The 25,371-nt window shown below is 42.0% G+C and overlaps 1 protein-coding gene across 1 annotated transcript; it reads right to left on the bottom strand.

Annotated features, from left to right (window-relative positions):
* Nucleotides 1–9,446: 9,446 nt before the first annotated feature.
* Nucleotides 9,447–22,484, bottom strand: LOC120939779 (lymphocyte antigen 6E-like). Its single transcript, XM_040352133.1, has 3 exons — nt 22,404–22,484; nt 11,902–12,021; nt 9,447–9,717 (listed from the first exon to the last, which is right to left on the bottom strand). The coding sequence occupies exons 1-3, from the start codon at nt 22,453–22,455 to the stop codon at nt 9,506–9,508; spliced, it is 384 nt and encodes a 127-aa protein (XP_040208067.1). The 5' UTR covers nt 22,456–22,484; the 3' UTR covers nt 9,447–9,505.
* Between the last annotated feature and the right edge of the window lie 2,887 nt (nt 22,485–25,371).

Below are 25,371 nucleotides of genomic sequence, written 5' to 3'. Positions count from 1 at the left end.
TAGTGACTGCATTTGATGGCATGGCACAGTGGTGATAATTGATGGCACAGTGGCTGCATTTGATGGCATGGCACAGTGGTGATAATTGATGGCACAGTGGCTGCGTTTGATGGGCACAGTGAGGCTGCAATTTTTGTCTTTTTTTCGTTTGCGCCCCCCCAAAAATTTTGAGCACCAGCCGCCACTGGCCTTACTCTCCTGTAGTCCAAGGGAGGGGGCGAGCACGACACTCCACACCAGGGAGAAAGCCTCGCATTACTGTGTGGAGTTACAGACAGAAGAACAGAAAGTGAGGATTTCTCAGAAGAAATAAGGACATTTAAAACCAAAATGGAAGGATGAGGTAAGTGCAGGAGGACGGCACTAAGGGAGAGGAAGATATTTAGAATTTTTTTTTTTACCTTTACAACCCCTTTAAGCCTCATACACACGACTGGTTTGTCCAATGAAAACAGACCACTGGTCTTTTTTCCATCGGTGAAAAAAAATAGAACATGTTTTAAATTTTTCCTTTGGATCGAAAACCGATAGAAAAAAATCCACGCATGCTCAGAATCAAGTCGACGCATGCTCGGAAGCATTGAACTTCATTTTTCTCAGCACGTCGTAGCGTTTTACGTCACCGCGTTCTGACACGGTCGGATATTTGACCGATGGTGTGTAGGCAAGACTGATGAAAGTCAGCTTCATCGGATATCCGTCAAAAAAATCCATCGGATCATATTCCATCAGAAATCCGATTGTGTGTGCAGGGCTTAAGCCTGGTACACGCGCTCGATTTTCACGGCAAGAAAACTGCTGGCAGAGCTTTCTTGCCGAGTAAACCGAGCGCGTGTACGAGGCTTTCAGGTTTCTCGTCGGGGGAAATCTGGCCAGAATTTCGACGAGAAAAATTGAGATCCTGCTTTCTATTTTCTCGTCGGGATTCTTGTCAGGCCTGTTTCCCGACGAGAAAACCGAGAGTGTGTATACTTACCTGTCGCCGTGGAAACCTGCGCATGCTCGAAATGACTTTGACGCACGCGCGGTAGCTTCCACGGCATAGGTAGGGTGAAGCAAGATGGCGGCCACGGCATCAAATGTGCCGAGCGCATGCTCGTCGTACGCGATGACGTCACTGCGTTCTTGCGTTTCAAAAGAACCGCGGTTCTTTTGAAAGGTCTGTGTGTACACTCGGTGCGGCAAGAGATTCCTACCAAGAGTCTCGCCGGTAAAGACTAAGGCCCGGATTCACGTAGAGCCGCGTAAAATTGTGCGGGCGTACGTATCTGATTTACCTTACGCCTCCGCAACTTACACGGGCAAGTGCTGTATTCACAAAGCACTTGCTCCGTAAGTTGCGACAGCGTAGCGTAAATCGGCCGGCGTAAGCCCGCCTAATTAAAATTTGGATCGGGGGGGGCGTGTTTTATGCAAAACTACTGTGACCCGACGTGATTGACGTTTTTGCGGAACGGCGCATGCGCCGTCCGTGGAATTTCCCAGTGTGCATTGCTCCAAAGTACGCCGCAAGGACGTCATTGGTTTCGACGTGAACGTAAATGACGCCCAGCCCCATTCACGGACGTCTTACGCAAACAACGTAACTTTTTCAAATTTCGACGCGGAAACGACGGCCATACTTAACATTGGCTGCGCCACATATAGCAGGGGCAACTTTACGCCGGGAAAAGCCTAACGCAAACGTCGTAACTTTACTGCGTCGGCCGCGCGTACGTTCGGGAATTCGCGTATCTAGCTAATTTGCATACTCGACGCGGAATTCGACGGAAGCGCCACCTAGCGGTCAAAAAAATATATGCAGTTAAGATCCGACGGCGTAAGAGACTTACACCTGTCGGATCTAATGGATATCTATGCGTAACTGATTCTAAGAATCAGGCGCATAGATACGACGGGTCAGATTATGACTTACGACGGCGTACATGGCGCTGCGCCGTCGTAAGCCCTTTGAGAATCTGGGCCTAAGTTTTTTTTTCTGATGAGATTCTGGCCCGTGTGTATACTACATGTATACTTGTAAAACGAACTCTGTGGCTCTAAAAGAGGCCGAACACTGGCCTTACCTGTACACATGCTGATATAATCTGACAATAAAATACTAATTTCAATGGCTTATGAAAAGGTTAAATATGTTTATTTTTGTTTGTTTGTTCTTTTTGTAAATACGGCAATCAAATTATTCAATTAACCCCTTCCATACCGGGCACTTTCCTGCCCAAGCCAATTTTCAGCTTTCAGCGCTGTCGCAATTTGAATGACAATTGCGCGGTCGTGCTACACTGTACCCAAATTAAATGTTTTTATAATTTTGTTCCCACAAATAGAGCTTTCTTTTGGTGGTATTTGATCACCTCTGCGATTTTTATTTCTTGCGCAACAACTAAAAAAAGACCGAAATTTTGGAAAAAAATTAAGGGGCAGATTCTCGTAGATCGGCGTATCTATAGGCGGGCGTAACGTATCCTATTTACGTTACGCCTTTGCAACTTAGACGGGCAAGTGCAGTATTCTCAAAGCACTTGCTCCGTAAGTTGCGGCGGCGTAGCGTAAATAGGCCGGCGTAAGCCCGCCTAATTCAAATTTGGAACAGGGGGGCGTGTTTTATGTAAATAACTTGTGACCCGACGTGATTGACGTTTTTCACGAACGGCGCATGCGCCGTCAGTGGATTATCCCAGTGTGCATTGCTCCAAAGTACGCCGCAAGGACGTATTGGTTTTGACGTGAACGTAAATGACGTCCAGCCCCATTCACGGACGACTTACGCAAACGACGTAAAATATTCAAAATTCGACGCGGGAACGACATCCATACGTAACATTGGTACGCCGCATGTACGCCACCATATAGCAGGGGTAATTTTACGCCAGGAAAAGCCTAACGTAAACGGCGTATCTGTACTGCGTCGGCCGGGCGTACGTGAATTTGCGTATCTAGCTGATTTGCATATTTCTAGGCGTAAATCAGCATACACGCCCCTAGCGGCCAGCGTAAATATGCAGTTAAGATCCGACGGCGTAACAGACTTACTGATTACCGCCCAGACTCAGAGATACGACGGCGTATCTGGAGATACGCCGTCGTATCTCCTTTGAGAATCTGGGCCAAAGTTTTTATTTTTTTCTGTTAATTTTTTTTGTAAATAAGTAAGTATTCTTCTTCAATTATGGGCACCGATGAGGTGGCACTGATGGGCACCGATGAGGTGGCACTGATGGGCACCGATGAGGTGCCACTGATGGGCACGATGAGTTGGCACTGATGGGCACTTATAGGTGGCTCTGATGGGCACTCTTTGGCGGCACTCATGGGTGGCACTTATGGGTGGCACTGATGGATACTTATGGGTGGCACAGATGGGCACTGATAGGTGGGCACTGGGCATAGATGGGCACTAAGAGGTGGCACTGATGGAAATGGGTGGCACTGATGGGTGGCACTGATGGCATTGCTGGGCATCATTTCTGCCAGTGCCCATGTTTCCAGTGAGTGCCAATTTGTGGGCACTGATTGGCATCGATTGTTATTTTTTTTTATTGGTGTTTTTTTTTTTTTTGCACTGTTTTTTTTTTTAGCACTGGGGGGCACTCCCTGGTGGTCCAGTGTTGTCATCTGAGGGGGGGCTGCGCTGATAAACAATCAGCGCGAACCCCCCCTGTCAGGAGAGCCGCCGATCAGTTATCTTCTACTCGCGGCTGTCAGACCCGAGTGAGGAAGAGCCGATCAACGGCTCTTCCTGTTTACATCGTGATCAGCCGTGGTTGGACACGGCTGATCACGTGGTAAAGAGCCTCCGCCGGAGATTGGACTGACACCCCCCATCAACGATCGCCGTGCTTCACGCCCCCACGGGCGCGCGCCAGCACGAAATCCTGCAGGACGTCAATAGACGTCCAGTCAGGATTTCACAGTCACTTCCCGGATGTCAATTGACTATTGACCGGGCGGGAAGTAGTTAATGTGCCATTATATTCTGGTTATCTGTTTATTTTCATTCTCTTTTTATTCTTTTTTTTTTTCGTTTTTCAGGTTTGATAGTAAATTCGTAAATTAGAAAAAAAGAAAGAAAATCAGAAAATTCTTAAGAATTTAGAACTACCCCCAGAGGAGCTTCTGGTTATATTTTGGGTGGCACGTTACCTCTCTATTCTCGCTGTCCGGGGTGAAAGGAGAGTCTGAAGAATTTCAATGTCCACACACAATGTACCTTCTTTCTCTTTGGGTTTATTTTGCAGAACTTTAGTAGAAAAGAAGTTGGAGGGGTGGAAGGGTAAATAAGTAGATAGGTTCAGGTGCACAGTCACAAGTAAGGAAACACTCCTGCTTCCAGCAAACAGTACTCGTCGCCACTCTAGCCAGAGTGGGTATTGCTCCCCCGGATAGGTCCCTCCCACTGGCCTAGCATCCGGGATGGCGCACGGAATAAAGTACAGTCTCTGTCTCAGACCTTCCTTTCTTGATGAGACACTTTGGTCCGGAAACCTCTGCCACAGGATTCAGCACCCGGATCTCTTTAGCTTTGTTTCTCTAGAACTTTTAGATCCGACAGGCGACACTGTCAGGCCTCTCGGTGTACGGTGCATCCTTCGATGAAGTTTCCAGGCCTTCTCCCAAGATACCAGCCTCTGGCATGGTCCTCTCCAGGCAGGGCCGTCTTTACCACAGGGCAAACGGGGCGGCCCCCCCAGGGCCCCAGATGGCAACCCCCATTTTTTTACTTATTTTTAAATAAAAAAAAAAATGTTTTATATATATATTTTTATTTTATTTTTTATTAAAGGGCCAATTTTTTTTTAGAGGTCTGGGGGTCCCCAGGGGCTCGTAGTTCCCCAGGGCCCCGGATGACAACCCCCCCTTTTTTATAAAAAAATAACTTTTTTTATATATTTCTTTATTTCTTTTATTTTATATACATATATATATATATATATATATATATATATATATATATATATATATATATATATATATATATATATATTATATAATATAAATGTTATTATTATTATTATTATTATTATTAATATTATTATTATTATTATTATTAAAGGACCCAGAGGTCCCCAGGGCCCCGGATGGCAACCCCCTTTTTTTTGTAATTTATTTTTATAAAAAAAAAATTATTAAAGGGCCCAGAGGTCCCCAGGGCCCCAGATGGCAACCCCCTTTTTAAAATATATTTTTTATATATTTTTTTTATTTCTTTTTTTCTTTTTATTAAAGGGCCCAGAGGTCCCCAGGGCTGCACCCTGCACCCTGGCTGCACCCCTTTTTTTATATATATTTTTCTTTATTTCTTTTTTTGTAAAGGGCCCCCCGCTTCTAAATTCGCGGCAGTTCTCTGCTCCAGGGGGCCCATGCCTGAAGCTGTGTAAGTGGCCCTATAATTCCTGATGGCGGCCCTGCCGCCCGTTAAGCCCCTGTGCTGCCCACAAATCAGGGTGAAAATCATCAGCTGCACGCAGCCAGTGACAGTACTGCTTCCCTTCCCAGTGTTTTAAAATGTACAGCACCCCTGGCTTCCCTTTAGACGTGCACTTCTCCCTTCCTGCCACTGGGTGCTGCTTGTATATAAAAGTGAATTAGAATGTGATTTTTATAACATCCCCAGTTTTCTCTTCCCGAGGCTGACTTCTTCATGTCCTGCTCCTGTTTGCTAATCTATATTGTAAATAGAAGTTTTCTGTAGAGTGTGCCCAAAGTCTTTATAATATTTAATGATTCACTGCAGGTCTGGTCAGTGTTTTAAAAAGTTCCTCTATTTTACACATGTCATGGCATGGGGTCACAGCACCGTCTGTCCATTCTGCTTTAGCACCATGGGACCCCATGCCATGCCATGTGTAAAATAGAGGAACTCTTTAAATCACAGACCAGACCTGCAGTCCAGGCTGAGTAAGGCCTCAGAGCACATGGCATTACTGTCTGTATTTAAGTGCTTGATGGGCTTATTTTGGGCCTGGCTGGTTCACATGTATGTGTTTTTTGCCTGTGTTTCCTGCAAAGAAAAGCGCATGCCTCATGTAATAGGCTGCGCACACGGCACGCCCATCAAGCACTGAAATACAGCACTGTCTGTCCATTCTGCTGTCTGCTGTGACTTATCTGCAGTTCCCGCACTGTCAAACTTGCTGCATTTTTAGACGTTTAGATCACGCTTTTAAAAACACAGTGCGTTTGTGTGTGCAAGAACTGCAGGTAAGTAGCATGGCGCAAAAGCAGAATGGATTTCAAGGCAACTGTATTTTTAAAATGCTGAATACACCTTTTTTCTGCAGGAAACGAAGGCATGGCAGCCCATTCAAATCAATGGGCTGCTGTACCTGCACAAATGAGGACCGCCCAAAACATACATGTGAACCAGCCAGGCCCAAAATAAGCTGGAGGGGGGCCCAAAAAAAATGTTTGCCCAGGGCCCAAACCATATTAAAGACGGCCCTGCACCCAGGGCAGCCGTCCCTCCTACCCACCCCTTGTCCCTGGCCTGGTGGTGACAGAGGGGAGCGGTGTCCACCTGATGCACCGTGGTGTTTAGAGATATCAATCAGAAGCGGATGTCAAGACGCTAATATATAGACATATGTTTCCTCAAAGACATTTTACAATTTTTTGCAGTGGACTGGAGTTTTTTCTTCACACTTTATCACCTGGTGGTGGAATGTGGTCGGAGTGAAAGTGGTGGAATGTGGTTCTGCCGGAGTGATTGTTTCTTAGACACTCGTTGAGTAATTTCCTAGAGATGCAAATCCTTTATGGCTTTGAATCTGTCAATCCGCTGACTCACAGAATGACAAGCCCGACAAGGACAATATCTTCATTATCTCTCTACAATGCTTTTCTTCAGGGAGGGGGGGGGGGGAGGGTTGATAAGAGGAAAGGTTCACCATATTTAATCCTTTTGTGTGTTCTTAACTACGTGTGATCCTATCCCCTTGCTGGTTTTGGGTGAATTGTTTGTCGTGTCTAAAAAAAGCAGATTTTTGTGATTTGGGTGCGACAACTAAATCCTTGTCACTGAACGAAACTCTTTTTTGCAACGAGCGTTGGGTTGGATTAATCTCCGGGGGGGCACTGCCCCAGGAGTAAATGATTCTGAGAACTTTATACCATTTTGGAAGGATTTAGTCCCAGTTAGAAAGATTTAGGATGTCATGGAAGATGCAACTTGGTGGTTGGATAGATGGGTTCCATCAGTGGCAGCTGGTGCTCAATTTTTTTTGGGGGGGGGGGCGTAAACTGAAAAATTCAGTTGCAGCCCCACTGTGCCCATCAAATGCAGCAACTGTGCCAATCAAACGTTGCCACTGTGCCAATCAAATGCTGCCTCTGTGCCCCAAATGCTGCCACTGTGCCCCAAATGCTGCCACTGTGCCCATTAAACTTTGCCACTGTTCACTAAATGCTGCCACTGTGCCCCAAAAGCTGCCACTGTGCCCATCAAATTCTGCCACTGTGCCCATTAAATGCTGCCACTGTGCCCCAAAAGCTGTCACTGTGCCCATCAAATTCTGCCACTGTGCCAATCAAACGCTGCCACTGTGCCCCAAATGCTGCCACTGTGCCCATTAAATGCTGCCACTGTGCGTCAAAAGCTGCCACTGTGCCCATAAAAATGCTGCCACTGTGCCCCAAGCGCTGCCGCTGTGCCAATCAAATGCTGCCACTGTGCCCCCCGCATAGTGTCCGGTGTCCTCCATGCTCTTCCTCAATGTCTTCTTTCGCCCGTTCCTCCCATCCTATCCAATTATTGGATGCCTGATAGGCATCCGATCACAGTGCCTGTCGTCTCAGCCAATCAAGTGACAGGTAACAGACCCGAGCACCTGATTGGCGGAGGGGCGGTTCAGTGTTAGGAATGCAAATATTCATTCGCTTTCCTAACACATAGCTGAGTGAACTGCGAGCGCCTAGCATGGCGTTCAGCTTTTTTTTTACATCTATTAGAGCCTATGGTTCTAATCAGGTGATTCAAAAAAAAATTTGCCGCTGTGATTCAGGCGCCCGGTGCCCCGAAAAGGAGCCGGCACCTGAATAGGGGGTGTCAACGGCGGCCATAGATAGATTCATGCAATGCATGAATCTATCTATGGTGATAGAGAGGGGGCGCCGCCCATGCGCCCTTATGGACGCACCGCCACTGGGTTCCATCCTCTTCCAACAACCCCCCCCCCCCCCCCAATGTTAAGTGGATGGATTGCTTTGAGGACAAAGATTTAACAAAAGTAACACATGAATACGTGAAAAATACAAGGGGCTAGATTCAGCATTGATTTACGCCAGCGTATCTATTGATACGCCGCGTAACTTCAAAGCTGCGCTGGCATATCTTTTTTCTGTATTCATGCAAGATACGCCGACATTAGCCTAAGATCCGACTGGCGTAAGTCTCTTACACCCTCGTATCTTAGGGTGCATATTTACGCTGGCCGCTAGGTGGCGCTTCCGTCGTTTTCGGCGTAGAATATGCAAATGACCTAGATACGCCGATTCACAAATGTACGTATGCCCGGCGCTATTTTTTTACGTCTACTATCACGTATACAGAGGAATGATAGTGGGGTGTATACAGAGGAATGATAGTGGGGTGTATACAGAGGAATGATAGTGGGTGTATACAGAGGAATGATAGTGGGGTGTATACAGAGGAATGATAGTGGGGTGTATACAGAGGAATGATAGTGGGGTGTATACAGAGGAATGATAGTGGGATGTATACAGAGGAATGATAGTGGGTGTACACAGAGGAAGGATAGTGGGGTGTATGCAGAGGAATGATAGTGGGTGTATACAGAGGAATGATTGTGGGTGTATACAGAGGAATGATAGTGGGGTGTATACAGAGGAATGATAGTGGGGTGTATACAGAGGAATGATAGTGGGGTGTATTGGTTTTGACGTGAACGTAAATTACGTCCAGCCCCATTCACGGACGACTTGCGCAAACGACGTACAAATTTCGACGCGGGAACGACGTCCATACTTAACATTGACTAGGCCAGCTATTTGTTCGACTAACTTTACGCCGGAGAAAGACATACGTAAACAACGTAAAAAAATGCGCCGGGCGCACGTACGTTTCGGAATCGGCGTATCTAGGCATTTGCATATTCTACGCCAAACTCAACGGAAGCGCCACCTAGCGGCCAGAGTAAATATTGCACCCTAAGATACGACGGCGTAGGAGACTTACGCCTAATTTAAGCGTATCTGGTTTCCAAAATACGCTTAAATTTAAGACGGCGTAGATTCAGAGTTACGTCGGCGTAGCTACTGATACGCCGGCGTAAATCTTTCTGAATCTAGCTATGTATCATGAGTTGTAGATCTAGGATTTTTTTTATAAGGGGTTCCCTGAGATCGGAAAGATATTTCAAGGGTTCCTCTGTGTGGAAAAGATTGAGAAGGCCTTCTACACACATTGCAAGAAACGGACAAACAATTCGAAGCTTTCACATCACATCGTGTTTATTGATGCCGGTTGGACAATCTGTTATCTCACTTCTCATATCAGAGATGAGCTGATGAGCATCAGGATGGTTCCCATCACCAGGAAAATGGCGGCAGAGCCGGACTTGATGCTGTTGGCTCCGCTGACGTTGCACAGGTCACTGGTGCAGCAGGATGTGTAGGCCGACGCCATCCCTAGGGCACTCCCGCCGGTTGCTGTGCAGGTGGCTGCACAGGATTTGGTTATTGAGGTCGCTGTAACTCCAACTAGAGAAGAGAAGAAATGGAACACTCTTTAGTTTTCGGCATAATATCCTTCCTGAGGAGATCTGGGATGGAATTACTGTGTAAATCAGGGCTTAGATGTAATCCCATTCATGAAATCTGACCTAAGCACATATATTTGTAGTGTTTACTTATCTCTCTGTAAAGCTCTAAGTGTTGTGTCTTTCTGCTGCTCTGTTCCTCTGTTATCAGCATGATATCTGACAAGTTCTCCAGCACAGGAGATAAAAGCAGCTGAAAATTTGTGTCGGGGAGGGAGCTTAGAGGGAGATTAGCAGAGAGCTTGTCTATTCAGACTGCAGCTCTCCATGTTTCATGTATACACCCACTATCATTCCTCTGTATACACCCACTATCATTCCTCTATATACACCCACTATCATTCCTCTGTATACAGCCCACTATCATTCCTCTGTATACACCCCACTATCATTCCTCTGTATACACCTCACTATCATTCCTCTGTATACACCCCACTATCATTCCTCTGTATTCACCCCACTATCATTCCTCTGTATTCACCCCACTATCATTCCTCTGTATACACCCACTATCATTCCTCTGTATATACACCCACTATCATTCCTCTGTATACACCCCACTATCATTCCTCTGTATACACCCACTATCATTCCTCTGTATACACCCACTATCATTCCTCTGTATACATCCCACTATCATTCCTCTGTATACACCCACTATCATTCCTCTGTATACACCCCAATATCATTCCTCTATGTACACCCCACTATCATTCCTCTGTATACACCCACTATCATTCCTCTGTATACACCCACTATCATTCCTCTATATACACCCATTATCATTCCTCTGTATACACCCACTATCATTCCTCTGTATACACCCCACTATCATTCCTCTGTATACACCCACTATCATTCCTCTGTATACACCCACTATCATTCCTCTATATACACCCACTATCATTCCTCTATATACACCCACTATCATTCCTCTGTATACACTCACTATCATTCCTCTGTATACACCCCACTACCATTCCTCTGTATACACCCACTATCATTCCTCTATGTACACCCCACTATCATTCCTCTGTATACACCCACTATCATTCCTCTGTATACACCCCAATATCATTCCTCTATGTACACCCCACTATCATTCCTCTGTATACACCCACTATCATTCCTCTGTATACACCCACTATCATTCCTCTATATACACCCATTATCATTCCTCTGTATACACCCACTATCATTCCTCTGTATACACCCCACTATCATTCCTCTGTATACACCCACTATCATTCCTCTGTATACACCCACTATCATTCCTCTATATACACCCACTATCATTCCTCTATATACACCCACTATCATTCCTCTGTATACACCCACTATCATTCCTCTGTATACACTCACTATCATTCCTCTGTATACACCCCACTACCATTCCTCTGTATACACCCACTATCATTCCTCTGTATACACCCACTATCATTCCTCTGTATACACCCCACTATCATTCCTCTATGTACACCCCACTATCATTCCTCTATGTACACCCCACTATCATTCCTCTGTATACACCCACTATCATTCCTCTGTATACACCCACTATCATTCCTCTGTATACACCCCACTATCATTCCTCTATATACACCCCACTATCATTCCTCTGTATACACCCACTATCATTCCTCTGTATACACCCACTATCATTCCTCTGTATACACCCTACTATCATTCCTCTGTATACACCCCACTATCATTCCTCTGTATACACCCACTATAATTCCTCTGTATACACCCACTATTATTCCTCTGTATACACCCACTATCATTCATCTGTATACACCCACTATCATTCCTCTGTATACACCCCACTATCATTCCTCTGTATACACCCACTATCATTCCTCTGTATACACCCACTATCATTCCTCTGTATACACCCACTATCATTCCTCTGTATACACCCCACTATCATTCCTCTGTAAACACCCCACTATCATTCCTCTATATACACCCACTATCATTCCTCTGTATACACCCCACTATCATTCCTCTGTATACACCCACTATCATTCCTCTTTATATGAATATATAATTTGGACTTGTTCTTCACACTTCATTATGGCTAATTTGTTCTCTTTGACCTCATGTTGGATGTAAAATGACTTACGGAATGTAGCGCTTCCTACAATGGTCTCGCAGTAGCCTTGTGTGGCTGAGCAGGTAGTCGCTGTCTTGCAGTTGCTGTTGCTGGTCGCAGCGACACACGTGTAACATTGCAGGGAATGGGCTGAAAGAGAACAACTTAAAGCGTTACTCCACCTTTTAATAAAAGTGATAAAGTTGCTAATGTTATATTGTGAGTAGTATAAGTACATCGTCATGTGCACCAAAATACCTTTACAATGACTACATTTCCATGTCTTTGATTAGTTAACTTATTATCGCAACATGATGACATCACATTCCTCAGACAGGAAGTGAGGGAAATTCTCCAACGCAAGAAAAAAAGGCGCCATGTTGGAGAAGCCAACATGGAAGAACATCTGAAGGTTCCTTCATGACAATCTATAGAAGTGGGAAATCCATGTACTGCGGCATGCACGGGTCTCATAGAATTATCTCTGGAGGAGCTGCAGAGATCCACAGCTCAGGGGGGAGAATCTGTCCACAGGACAACTATTAGTGGTCTCTCCACAAATCTGCCCTTTATGGAAGAGTGACAAGAAGAAAGACATTGGAGACAGAAAGACATAAGAAGTTCTGTTTGCAGTTTGTGAGAAGCCATGTGGGGGAGGGGACACAGCAAACATGTGGAAACAGTGGCGGGTGGTGCTTGAAATTTTTGGGGGGCCCAAACAAACGGAAAAAAAAACAATTGCAGCCTCACTGTGCCCATCAAACGCAGCTACTGTGCCCATCAATTGCAACCACTGTGCCCATCAAAGGCAGCCACTGTGCCCATCAAAGGCAGCCACTGTGCCCATCAAATGCAGCCACTGTGCCATCAATTGTCGCCACTGTGCCATCAATTGTCGCCACTGTGCCCATCAATTGTCGCCACTGTGCCATGCCATCAAATGCAGCCACTGTGCCATGCCATCAAACGCAGCCACTGTGCAATCAAACACAGCCACTATGCCATCAATTGTTACCACTGTGCCATCAATTGTCACCACTGTGCCCAGAAATTGTCACCACTATGCAATGCCATCAATTGTTACCACTGTGCCATCAATTGTTACCACTGTGCCATCAATTGTCACCACTGTGCCCAGCAATTGTCACCACTATGCAATGCCATCAAATGCAACCACTGTGCCATCAATTGTCACCACTGTGCCATCCATTGTCACCACTGTGCCCAGCAATTATCGCCACTGTGCCCATCAATTGTCGCCACTGTGCCATCAATTGTCGCCACTGTGCCCAGCAATTGTCGCCACTGTGCCATCAATTGTCAACACTGTGCCCAGCAATTGTCGCCACTGTGCCCATCAATTGTCGCCACTGTGCCCTGTAAAATGCTGCCATCGTGCCCTGTAAAATGCCCCCCCCCCCCGCCTGGCACTTACCTTTCTGGGGTCAGCCATCCTGCTTCTATCGTCCCTAGATGTCTTCTCCCGCCCTCGATGACACTTCAGCCAATCAGGTTACCAGTAACCAGAACCGGTGAACCTGATTGGCTGAGACGCCTGTCAGTCTTATCCAAGGAACGCACCCCCCGTGCGTCCCTGGATAGGTATTTGGAAGCCTATTACAGCCCTCAGGCTGTAATTGGAAAGCCTATCAGAGCCGCTGGCTCTGATAGGCACTTCCACAGCCAACCAGCTGTCATTATTCAGATGGTCAGCGCTCGCCAGGGGGCTGGCCATCTGAATAGTCGGCAGCAGCGGCAATACACAGATTCATGCAATGCATGAATCTATGTATTGTATCAGTGGCGGTGCGGGAGCCAGAGGGGGCGGTGCTCCGGCGCCCTCTATGGACGCACCGCCACTGTGTGGAAGAAGGTGCTCTGGTCAGAGGAGACCAAAATTTAACTTTTTGGCCTAAAAGCAAAACGCTGTGGGCTAGATTCAAAGAGGAGATACGCCGGCGTATCTCCAGATACGCCGGCGTATCTCTGAGTCCGGCTGGTCGTATCTATGCGCCTGATTCATAGAATCAGTTACGCATAGATTTCCCTAAGATACGACCGGCGTAAATGTTTTACACCGTCGTATCTTAGGCTGCATATTTACGCTGGCCGCTAGGTGGCGCTTCCGTATAGTTAAGCGAGGAATATGCAAATGAGCTAGATACGCCAAATCATAAACGTACGTCCGGCCGGCGCATTTTTTCACGTCGTTTACGTTAGGCTTTTTTCGGCGTATAGTTACCCCTGCTATATAAGGCGTATCCTATGTTAAGTATGGCCGTCGTTCCCGCATCGAGTTTTGAAAATTTTACGTTGTTTGCGTAAGTCGTTCACGTCGAAAGCAATGACGTTTTGCGGCGGATTTTCGAGCATGCGCACTGGGATTTTTTCACGAACGGCGCATGCACCGTTCGTAAAAAACATCAAATACGCAGGGTCACAGTTAATATACATAAAACACGCCCACATCATCCACATTTGAATTAAGCGGGCTTACGCCGACACAGATACATTACACCGCCGTAACTAAGGGCGCAAGTTCTTTCTGAATACAGAACTTGCGCCCTAAATTACGGCGGCGTAACGTATCTTAGATACGTTACGCCGGGCATAAAGATAGACGATTCTATCTGAATCTAGCCCTATGTGTGGGGGAAAACTAACACTGCACATCACCCTGAACACACCATCCCCACCGTGAAACATGGTGGTGGCAGCATCATGTGGTGGGGATGCTTTTCTTCAGCAGGGACAGGGAAGCTGGTGAGAGTTGATGGGAAGATGGATGGAGACAAATACAGGACAATCTGTTAGAGTCTGCAAAAGACTTGAGACTGGGGGAGGTTCACCTTCCAGCAGGACAACTACCGTAAACATACAGCCAAAGCTACAATGAAAGGGTTTAGACCAAAGCCTATTCATGTGTTAGAATGGCCCAGTCTCAGTCCAGACCTAAATCCCATTGAGAATCTGTGTCAAGACTTGAAAATTGCTGATCACAGACCCTCTCCATCCAATCTGACAGAGCTTGAGATATTTTACAAAGAAGAATGGGCAGAAATGTCCCTCTCTAGAAGTGCAAAGCTGGTAGAGACACCCCCCAAAAAGGACTCGCAGCTGTAATTGCAGAGAAAGGTGGTTCTCAAAGGCGGCCTGTGCTCAATCACTGATGTGGACGCCGGCGGCTCTGCCTTCCCTCGCTGGGACTCTGTGGCCCAGGGGCTGACTGACAAATCGGGTACTGCCCGAGAAAAAGCAGCCTCCTCAGGGAGCATCCCGGTCCGATGGCAGCAGGTGCGGGGAACGGGACAGTAGAGGTGGCAGCAACAGCTGGATGACAGCACCCGACTCCATGTGCCCACAGCTGGTCTGCTCCTTCAGCCTGCACTGGTCACCCGACCTCTCCACACCTGCCTCCAGCTGGGCTGCCCCGTGACTGAAGACGAAGAAGCTCCGCCTCCAATCTCCGGATGCTGCCTGGCTGACCGGAGAGAACTTGAGTGCCCGTGCAGCCTCCCTGTGTGCCCGGACAGGAGAAGCAGTGGGCATCTGCATATAGACAAATTGATCTTTCCATATTCCTCCTGCAGCCGCTGAATGTCTACAGAAGGGAGAGGAGAAGAAGTGAGCCCACCGCTCCTTCCTTATCTAACTTCTTCTGCACCCCAGTGCTCTCCAACCCCTTATTGTGCTCCCTGGCTCCGCCCCCTGCCCTCCAGCCCCTCATTGTGCTTCCTGACTCTGCCCCCTGCCCTCTGGCTCCTCCTTGTGCTCTCCGCCCCCCTGCTCTCCAGCACCCCCTGCTCCACACTCCCATTCATTCTGACTCTTCTCCTTCTCTCAAGCTCCTCCCAGCACTCTTTAGCCCCCACCCCTCCTGTGCTCTCCACCTTAAACAAAATATAGCTATGTTCTGCATAAGGACAGGTAAATCAAAGCAAATATTTAATATTATGATATTAAAGTGGTGTATGTCAAGTCAAAAACTTTTTTAGAGGGTGTTAAATAAAATAAAAAATAAATAAAAAATTGTTATTTAGGGTAGATTCGTTTTTTCATTGTATACTGTCACTTTTTAATTTTCGTTTTTTTTTTTTTTTCGCTATCTGTTTTAGTTTTTTTTTTTTCTGTATAAAAACATAAAATATTGAGGTCAATGGAAGGGACAGTACTTTTTAGAACAAGAACAAGGTAGAAGGAACTTATGCAAGCCATTTAAACCAACTGAAGCCTTAAAAACCACCAAAGACCAAAAAAATAAAAAAACCACACCCGTACACAATTGTATACTTTCACTTTAAAAAAAATATTGCTGTCTGTTTTAGCTTTTATTTTTCTGTGAAAAAAGCATGAAATTGTGAGGCTAGGGAAAAGAAATACAGGAAAGAACTTCTACAAGATTTTTAAACCAAAGACCAAAAAAAAAAAAAAGACAAAAATATAAATAAAAAAAAGCATATAAAAAAAATAATATAGCATAAACAAAATATAGCTATGTTCTGCTGCAAATGAGGGTTTAAACAAAAAACTATAGAAATATTAATAAATAGTATAATTAATAATATATTGTTAATAAACCTATACGAACAGATGAAAAAGTTTCTGAGGACAAATATCAATTGTCAAAAGCACCTCACCCCAATGAATACTGAAAAGAAAAAAAGGCAAAAATAGGGTACCACAAGGACCCAGGGGCTGTTGAAATGGTGCAGATAGAGATTCACACAATCAAAATTTTATAAAAATAGAAAACAATTTATTATAAACAATTATATGACATAAATATATTATTCTTGATTATATACATCTTATGGAATCAAGACGAGACATTGTTTTGGTCAGCTCTACATGTTTCACTCTTTGAGTTTCCTCAGGAGCTTTAGACAGACAATGCTAGATAACAGAAAACAAGAAAAGCATATAATTAAATGACTGTAAAGAAATTTTACATGTCAAAACATACCGGTAGATATATAAGTTATAATTAATAATATAAACAGGGAAAAAAGCCGTTGGTCAAATTACATAGATTTTAACAGAAAATGCATACTCAGGGGTCTCAATCATAAATAGACAGGGGCACTATGATAAATTTCGAAAAGAGGACTTACCAAGATAAAAATAAAATCAGCATGAAAAAACAATAGATCACGCTGGAATAGCTGATGCTTCAAACAGAACCTGAAGACACCTCGAGAGAACCACAGCAGAATATTAAGCCCTCAAAAGGTAAATATCTGAAAAATAGATGACACATATGTATACACGTGTGTCCAAATATCTCTCTAAATTAATACAACAAAGAAGTATAATCCAAAAGAAAATGGTTATATAAGAGTACCTGTCTGGTTTAGACACAGAGGCTTATTTAAATAGAACCAATCCAATATATTCCACAGTTGTGAACTAGATTGAGAGAGGGCATTATCACTGCCAGTTGATCTGGTATTCGTCACAGTGGACAATGACTATATAAGAAAGGAATATATATATATATTAAATAATGTATAAAAGGATAGATGTATGCCAAAAAGAATCATACATCAAAAAAATTATAGCAAAAAATCATAAAACAAGCCAAACCGACTTGTGAATAGATACCTGATTAGAGAAAGTCCAAGGGGAAGGATGCTAGCCTCCTGGATCGCTGAGAGGGATATGACCACTCCTCACAAAGCGTGTGTCTGGTCTGACAGCTAGAGCGCCCTAACACGGCGCTGGTTAGGGCGCTCTAGCTGTCAGACCAGACACACGCTTTGTGAGGAGTGGTCATATCCCTCTCAGCGATCCAGGAGGCTAGCATCCTTCCCCTTGGACTTTCTCTAATCAGGTATCTATTCACAAGTCGGTTTGGCTTGTTTTATGATTTTTTGCTATCATTTTTTTGATGTATGATTCTTTTTGGCATACATCTATCCTTTTATACATTATTTAATATATATATATATTCCTTTCTTATATAGTCATTGTCCACTGTGACGAATACCAGATCAACTGGCAGTGATAATGCCCTCTCTCAATCTAGTTCACAACTGTGGAATATATTGGATTGGTTCTATTTAAATAAGCCTCTGTGTCTAAACCAGACAGGTACTCTTATATAACCATTTTCTTTTGGATTATACTTCTTTGTTGTATTAATTTAGAGAGATATTTGGACACACGTGTATACATATGTGTCATCTATTTTTCAGATATTTACCTTTTGAGGGCTTAATATTCTGCTGTGGTTCTCTCGAGGTGTCTTCAGGTTCTGTTTGAAGCATCAGCTATTCCAGCGTGATCTATTGTTTTTTCATGCTGATTTTTATTTTTATCTTGGTAAGTCCTCTTTTCGAAATTTATCATAGTGCCCCTGTCTATTTATGATTGAGACCCCTGAGTATGCATTTTCTGTTAAAATCTATGTAATTTGACCAACGGCTTTTTTCCCTGTTTATATTATTAATTATAACTTATATATCTACCGGTATGTTTTGACATGTAAAATTTCTTTACAGTCATTTAATTATATGCTTTTCTTGTTTTCTGTTATCTAGCATTGTCTGTCTAAAGCTCCTGAGGAAACTCAAAGAGTGAAACATGTAGAGCTGACCAAAACAATGTCTCGTCTTGATTCCATAAGATGTATATAATCAAGAATAATATATTTATGTCATATAATTGTTTATAATAAATTGTTTTCTATTTTTATAAAATTTTGATTGTGTGAATCTCTATCTGCACCATTTCAACAGCCCCTGGGTCCTTGTGGTACCCTATTTTTGCCTTTTTTTCTTTTCATATACAAACAGATAGCATAAGAAGAAAAATGGAAGAACAGATACAGGGTACAAGGAATGAACTCTGCAAGCCATTTAAAGCAACTGAAGCCTTAAAAACGACAAAAAAAGCATATAAACAAAATAATATAGCATATAAAAATATAGCTATGTTGTGTTGTAAATGAGTGTTTATAAAAAAAAAATATTGTTAAATAGTATAATTAATAAAATATTCTTAATATAAACATATAAAAAAAATAGAATATTATAAAATGATATAGCATATAAAATTGCTACACAAGTCATTTTTTAAAATTTGATAAAATTAAAAGCTACATTTCCATTCTAATCTGAAATTGTCATCATTTTATAAAAATTATCCAAAAAATTAAAATGTGACATGGTAACTTATTACCATATTTCCTTCTACCTTGTTCTTGTTCTAAAAATTACTGTCCCTTCCATTGACCTCAATATTTTATGTTTTTATACAGAAAAAAAAAAAACGAAAACAGATAGCGAAAACAAAAAAAACGAAAATTAAAAAGTGACAGTATACAATGAAAAAACGAAACTACCCTAAATAACAATTTTTTATTTATTTTTTATTTTATTTAACACCCTCTAAAAAAGTTTTTGACTTGACATACACCACTTTAATATCTTAATATGAAATATTTGCTTCGATTTACCTGTCCTTATGCAGAACATAGCTATATTTTGTTTATGTTATATTATTTTGTTTATATGCTGTTTTTTTTTTTTGTCTTTGGATTAAAAAATGTTTTGTCTTTGGTATAAATGGCTTACAGAAGTTCCTTCCTTCTACAGTGTTCTTGGTCTACAAATACAGGCCCCCTCAGTGTTTTTTTAAGGCTTCATTTGGTTTAAGTGACATGCAGAAGTTCTTTCCTTCTACCCTGTATCTGTTCTTGTTCTAAAAGTACTGGCCCTTTCATTGGTCTCAATATTTTATGTTTTTTTTTTTTTTTTTACACAGAAAAACAAGAGCTAAAACAGACAGCGGAAAAAAAATATGTAAATTAAAAAGTGACAGTATACAAACAATGATAAAATAAAAAAGAAATTAAAAAAAAAAGAAAACAAAGAACTTAAATTACAAAAAATATAAATAATCAAAATAAATCAATTAAAATTGAACTCCCGCTAAAAAAGTTTTTGACTTGACATACACCACTTTAGTATCTTAATATGAAATATTTGCTATAGGACCTCTGTGGTCTCTTACCTGTCCCTATGCAGAACATTGATTTTTTTTTTAATGTTATATTATTTTGTTTTTATGCTGTTGTTTTTTTTTTTTTTTTTCTTTGGCCTTTTTTTTGGTCTTTGGTTTAAATGGCTTGCAGAATTTCCTTCCTTTTACCCTGTATCTGTTCTTAAAGTTAATTAAATTAGATTAATATTAAATTAAAAAGTGACAGTATACAAACAATGATCAAATGCAAAAAACAAAAACAAAGAACAGCAAATAAAAAAAAAGGCCCCCTCTGTTTTTTTAAGGCTTCATTTGGTTCAAATGGCTTTCAAAAGTTCTTTCCTTCTACCTTGTATCTGTTCTTAAAATTAAATAAATTCATTTTAAATTAAAAAGTGACGGTATACAAACAATGATCAAATGCAAAAAACAAAACAAAGAACAGTAAATGAAGAAAAAATTAACCTAAATGACAAAAAAATAAACAAAATAAATAAAATTAAATTCAACTCCCGCTAAAAAAGTTTTTGACTTGACATACACCACTTTAGTATCTTACTATAATATGAATTATTGGCTATAGGACCTCAGTGGCCCCTTACCTGTTCCTATATAGTAAATAGCTATATTTTGTTCATGCTATATTATTTTGTTTATATGCTGTTGTTTTTTTGTTTTATTTTGTCTTTGGCCTTTTTTTGTTTTTTTTTTTTGTTTTTTTTGGTCTTTGGTTTAAATGTCTTGCTGAAGTTCTTTCCTTCTACCCTGTATCTGTTCTTAAAAGTACTTAAATTAATTTTAAATTAAAAAGTGACAGTAAACAAACAATGATCAAATGCCAAAAAAACAAACAAAGAACAGTAAATGAAGAAAAAATGAACCTAAATGACAAAAAAATAAACAAAATAAATAAAATTAAATTCAACTCCCGCTAAAAAAGTTTTTGACTTGACATACACCACTTTAGTATCTTACTATAATATGAATTATTGGCTATAGAACCTCAGTGGCCCCTTACCTGTTCCTATATAGTAAATAGCTATATTTAGTTCATGCTATATTATTTTGTTTATATGCTGTTGTTTTTTTGTTTTATTTTGTCTTTGGCCTTTTTTTTTTTTGGTCTTTGGTTTAAATGGCTTGCTGAAGTTCTTTCCTTCTACCCTGTATCTGTTCTTAAAAGTAATTAAATTAAATTAATTTTAAATTAAAAAGTGACAGTAAACATACAATGATCAAATGCAAAAAAAAACAAAACAAAGAACAGTAAATAATAAAAAAAAAAAAAAACTAACCTAAATGAAAAAAAAAATAAACGAAATAATTAAAATTAAATTTAACTCCCGCTAAAAAAGTTTTTGACTTGGCATGCACCACTTTAGTATCTTAATATGAATTGGCTATATGACCTCAGTGGCCCCTTACCTGTTCCTATATAGTAAATAGCTATATTTTGTTCATGCTATATTATTTTGTTTATATGCTGTTGTTTTTTTGTTTTATTTTGTCTTTGGCCTTTTGTTTTGTTTTTTTGCATTTGGTCTTTAGTTTAAATGGCTTGCTGAAGTTCTTTCCTTCTACCCTGTATATGTTCTTAAAAGTAATTAAATTCATTTTAAATTAAAAAGTGACAGTAAACAAACAATGATCAAATGCAAAAAAAAAAAATGAAAAAACAAAACAAAGAACAGTAAATAAAAAAAAAAGAAAACGAACCTAAATGACAAAAAAAAAAAAAGAAAATAAATAAAATTAAATTTAACTCCCGCTAAAAAAGTTTTTGACTTGGCATACACCACTTTAGTATCTTAATGTGAATTATTGGCTATAGGACCTCAGTGGTCCTTACCTGTTCCTATATAGTAAAAAGCTATATTTTGTTCATGCTATATTATTTTGTTTATATGCTGTTGTTTTTTTGTTTTATTTTGTCTTTGGCCTTTTTTTTTTTTTTTTGGTCTCTGGTTTAAATGGCTTGCTGAAGTTCTTCCCTTCTACCATGTATCTGTTCTTAAAAGTAATTAATTTGTTTTTAAATTAAAAAGTGACAGTAAACAAACAATGATCAAATGCAAAAAAAAAAATGAAAAAACAAAAACAAAGAACAGTAAATAAAAAAAAAGAAAACTAACCTAAATGACAAAAAAATAAACAAAATACATAAAAAACAAAACAAAGAACAGTAAATGAAGAAAAAATGAACCTAAATGACAAAAAAATAAACAAAATAAATTAAATTAAATTCAACTCCCGCTAAAAAAGTTTTTGACTTGACATACACCACTTTAGTATCTTAATATGAATTATTTACTATAGGACCGCAGTGGCCCCTTACCTGTTCCTATATAGTAAATAGCTATATTTTGTTCATGCTATATTATTTTGTTTATATGCTGTTTAGAACAGTAAATAAAAAAAAAAGAAAACTAACCTAAATGACAAAAAAATAAACAAAATAAATAAAATTAAATTTAAGTTTTTGACTTGACATACACCACTTTAGTATCTTAATATGAATTATTGGCTATAGGACATTAGTGGCCCCTTACCTGTCCCAATGCAGAGAGCGGCCAGGAGCAGGAAACTTGCATAAGGTGCCATTGTGAGCCGGAGGAGACTTGTGACTCCCCCAACGCTTTGTGCTCTAATATATACATCTCCATGTGTTCACCCAAACTTGTCACCATGAAAACCACACTGTGTACTCCTCCAAGTTCAGATATTTGTATAGATAAAAGGAAATGTGCGGTTTACCTAAAGCATGTAATTATATTTCACACACAATCCTCATCGATAGAAAGACACAATAAAAGTTGTCACGTCCCGCTGATTGCAATCTGCTAACAATTGTAAGGGGAAACCACATTCCTGTTACTCTGAAGTTTGTAGTGATCGGATTTCCTATGTGATCGGATTCTTAATACCTATAAAAAAAGAAATCAAGAATCCGGTGCGGTCTCCCCTGAGAAATAGAGGACTGTCTCGGGACCGGTAAGGCAAAATTCACATTTAAGATTAAAAACAAAAAAAATCGTATTTTATTTTACATTATTATTTAAAAAAAAGACTGAACATGATTTTCAATAATCAATATAAAAACAAGAAATGTTGATACAGTTATAGGGATACTTGAATGCTCCAGGAGTGAAGTCAAAAGTAAAGGGCCACGCCCGAAACGCGTTATCAGTATTACAGCCTGCTGAGGGCTTTCCATGTGCTCTACAACTGCATCTTTGTTCCATCCCAAGCCTTGTTGTGGCGAGTCGGTTCAACATCGATCTGTGTAGTGACGCCATATCCAGCGCGCCACCGGACTACACCAGCCGCATCCTCTGGCGGTTTGGAGTCCAATGTCTGGCCTACTGGGGGACCTCTCCACATCACTGACCCTTACGCGTTCCACCAGTGGTCTGTCATCTCTTCCATTGGGTGGATGCCCATGCGCAGGGGCAGACTGACAACAAATGGGGCCCCGGGTAATAGGAGAATATGGGGCCCCCGGGTAATAGGAGAATATGGGGCCCCCGGGCAATAGGAGATTATGGGACCCCCGGGCAATAGGAGATTATGGGGCCCCGGACAATAGGAGATTATGGGGCCCCTGGGCATTAGGAGATTATGGGACACCATTTTTTTTTAAAAGGACAGTGTAAAAAAAAAAAAAAAAAAGTAAAATAAATCATAAAAAAAAAAAAAAAATTGAAAGAGCCCTGTCCTGCCGAGTTCACGCACAGAAGGCGAACGCATGTGACGTGTCGCCGCAATCGTTAGAATGAGAGTAATAATTCTAGCACTAGACCTCCTCTGTAACTCAAAACATGCAACCTGTAGAAATTTTTAAACGTCGCCTATGGAGATTTTTAAAGGTCAAAGTTTGTCGCCATTCCACGAGCGGGCGCAATTTTGAAGCGTGACATGTTGGGTATCAATTTACTCCACGTAACATTTCTTTCACAGTATAGAAAAAATCGGGCTAAATTTACTATTGCCTTATTTTAGGTCAAAGTGTATTTTTTCCCAAAACATTGCGCTTGTAAGACCGCTGGACAAATACGGCGTGGCATAAATTATTGCAAAGACCGCCATTTTGTTCTCTAGGGAGTCTAAAAAAAATGTATATATATATAAAGTATGGGGTGTTCTAAGTAATTTTCTAGCAAAAATAAAACCTGATTTTAACTTGTAAACAATAGGGGCCAGATTCACGTATCTGGCCGTATCTTTAGTTGGGCGTAGCGTATCCTATTTACGCTACGCCACCGCAACTTAGACAGGCAAGTGCAGTATTCACAAAGCACTTGCTCCGTAAGTTGCGGCGGCGTAGCGTAAATGGGCTGGCGTAAGCCCGCATAATTCAAAGTAGGCTGGTAGGGGGCGTGTTGTATAAAAATGAATCGTGACCCCACGTAAATGACGCGCCTAACGAACGGCGCATGCGCGCGCATGCTCAGTATCACGTCGAATTTACTCCATAATATATGCCGGCTCAATGCCTGTGACGTGAACGTAACCTACGCACAGTCCCATTCACGTACGACTTACGTAAACGACGTAAAAAGATACGCTTGTTCCGACGTCCATACTTTGCATTACCTACGCCTCATATAGCAGGGGTAACTTTACGCCGGACGTAAGCCTTATGTAAACGGTGTAGTGGGCGCAAGTACGTTCCTGAATCGGCGTATCTAGCTCATTTACATATTCAACGCGTAAATGTATGGAAGCGCCCCTAGCGGCCAGCGTAAATATACACCCTAGATACGACGGTGTACTAAGACTTACGTCGGTCAGCTGAAGCCATATTTCAGGCGTATCTTGTTCCCAGAATACCGCGCAGAGATACGACGGCGCAACTTTTAAATTGCGTGGCGTATCAATACCCCCGGGGGCGTGCATTGCGGCGATCGGTGGTGCGGTGTGTCAGTGTGACACACCACAACTCCGATCTAAGTAAAGAGTCTCCAAGTCACGGCTGATCACGATGTAACCAGGAAGAGCCATTGATCGGCTTTTCCTCACTCGCGTCTGACGGACGCGAGTAAAGGAGAGCCGATCAGCGACTCTCCTGACAGGGGGGTCTGCGCTGATAGTTTATCAGTGCAGGCCCCCCTCGGGTGCCCACCCAGGACCACCAGGATGGCCATCCACACTAGACTACTAGGTATGCCACCCCTAGGCCACCAGGGAATGCCAATCTGTGCCCAGGCAGCTGCCAATCAGTGCCCATTCACAATGCCTACCACTGCCAGTGCCACCAGGGATGCCTATCAGTGCCATCTACCAGTGCTGCATATCAGTGCCCATCAGTGCCACGTATCAGTGCCGCATATCAGTGTCCATCAGTGCCCAGCAGTGACGCCTATCAGTGCAACTGACATCCCCCTAGAGGGGAGAGCTTTTTGGTGAGTGCTGCATACAAGGGGGAGCACGAGTGGGGACACCAGCACACTGCATGGTTATTGGGGAGCTCGTGTGATTTTGTGAAGCACAACTCTATAAAAGTGACCCTTTGCAGCA

This window comes from Rana temporaria, chromosome 5 (assembly GCF_905171775.1).
Source record: "Rana temporaria chromosome 5, aRanTem1.1, whole genome shotgun sequence".
In the NCBI taxonomy this organism is placed as follows: Eukaryota; Metazoa; Chordata; class Amphibia; order Anura; family Ranidae; genus Rana; species Rana temporaria.
Note: the sequence above shows the minus strand (reverse complement) of the source record. Positions and strands in the feature narration are given on the sequence as shown.

Excerpts from the sequence above, each read along its gene's own strand:
- LOC120939779 (XM_040352133.1), bottom strand. The coding sequence starts at position 22,455 with ATGGCACCTTATGCAAGTTTCCTGCTCCTGGCCGCTCTCTGCATTGGG. Across the intron at positions 12,022-22,403 it reads CGCTCTCTGCATTGGGACAG|CCCATTCCCTGCAATGTTAC; the intron begins GTAAGGGGCCAC and ends GTTCTCTTTCAG. Across the intron at positions 9,718-11,901 it reads TGTAGGAAGCGCTACATTCC|TTGGAGTTACAGCGACCTCA; the intron begins GTAAGTCATTTT and ends TCTCTTCTCTAG.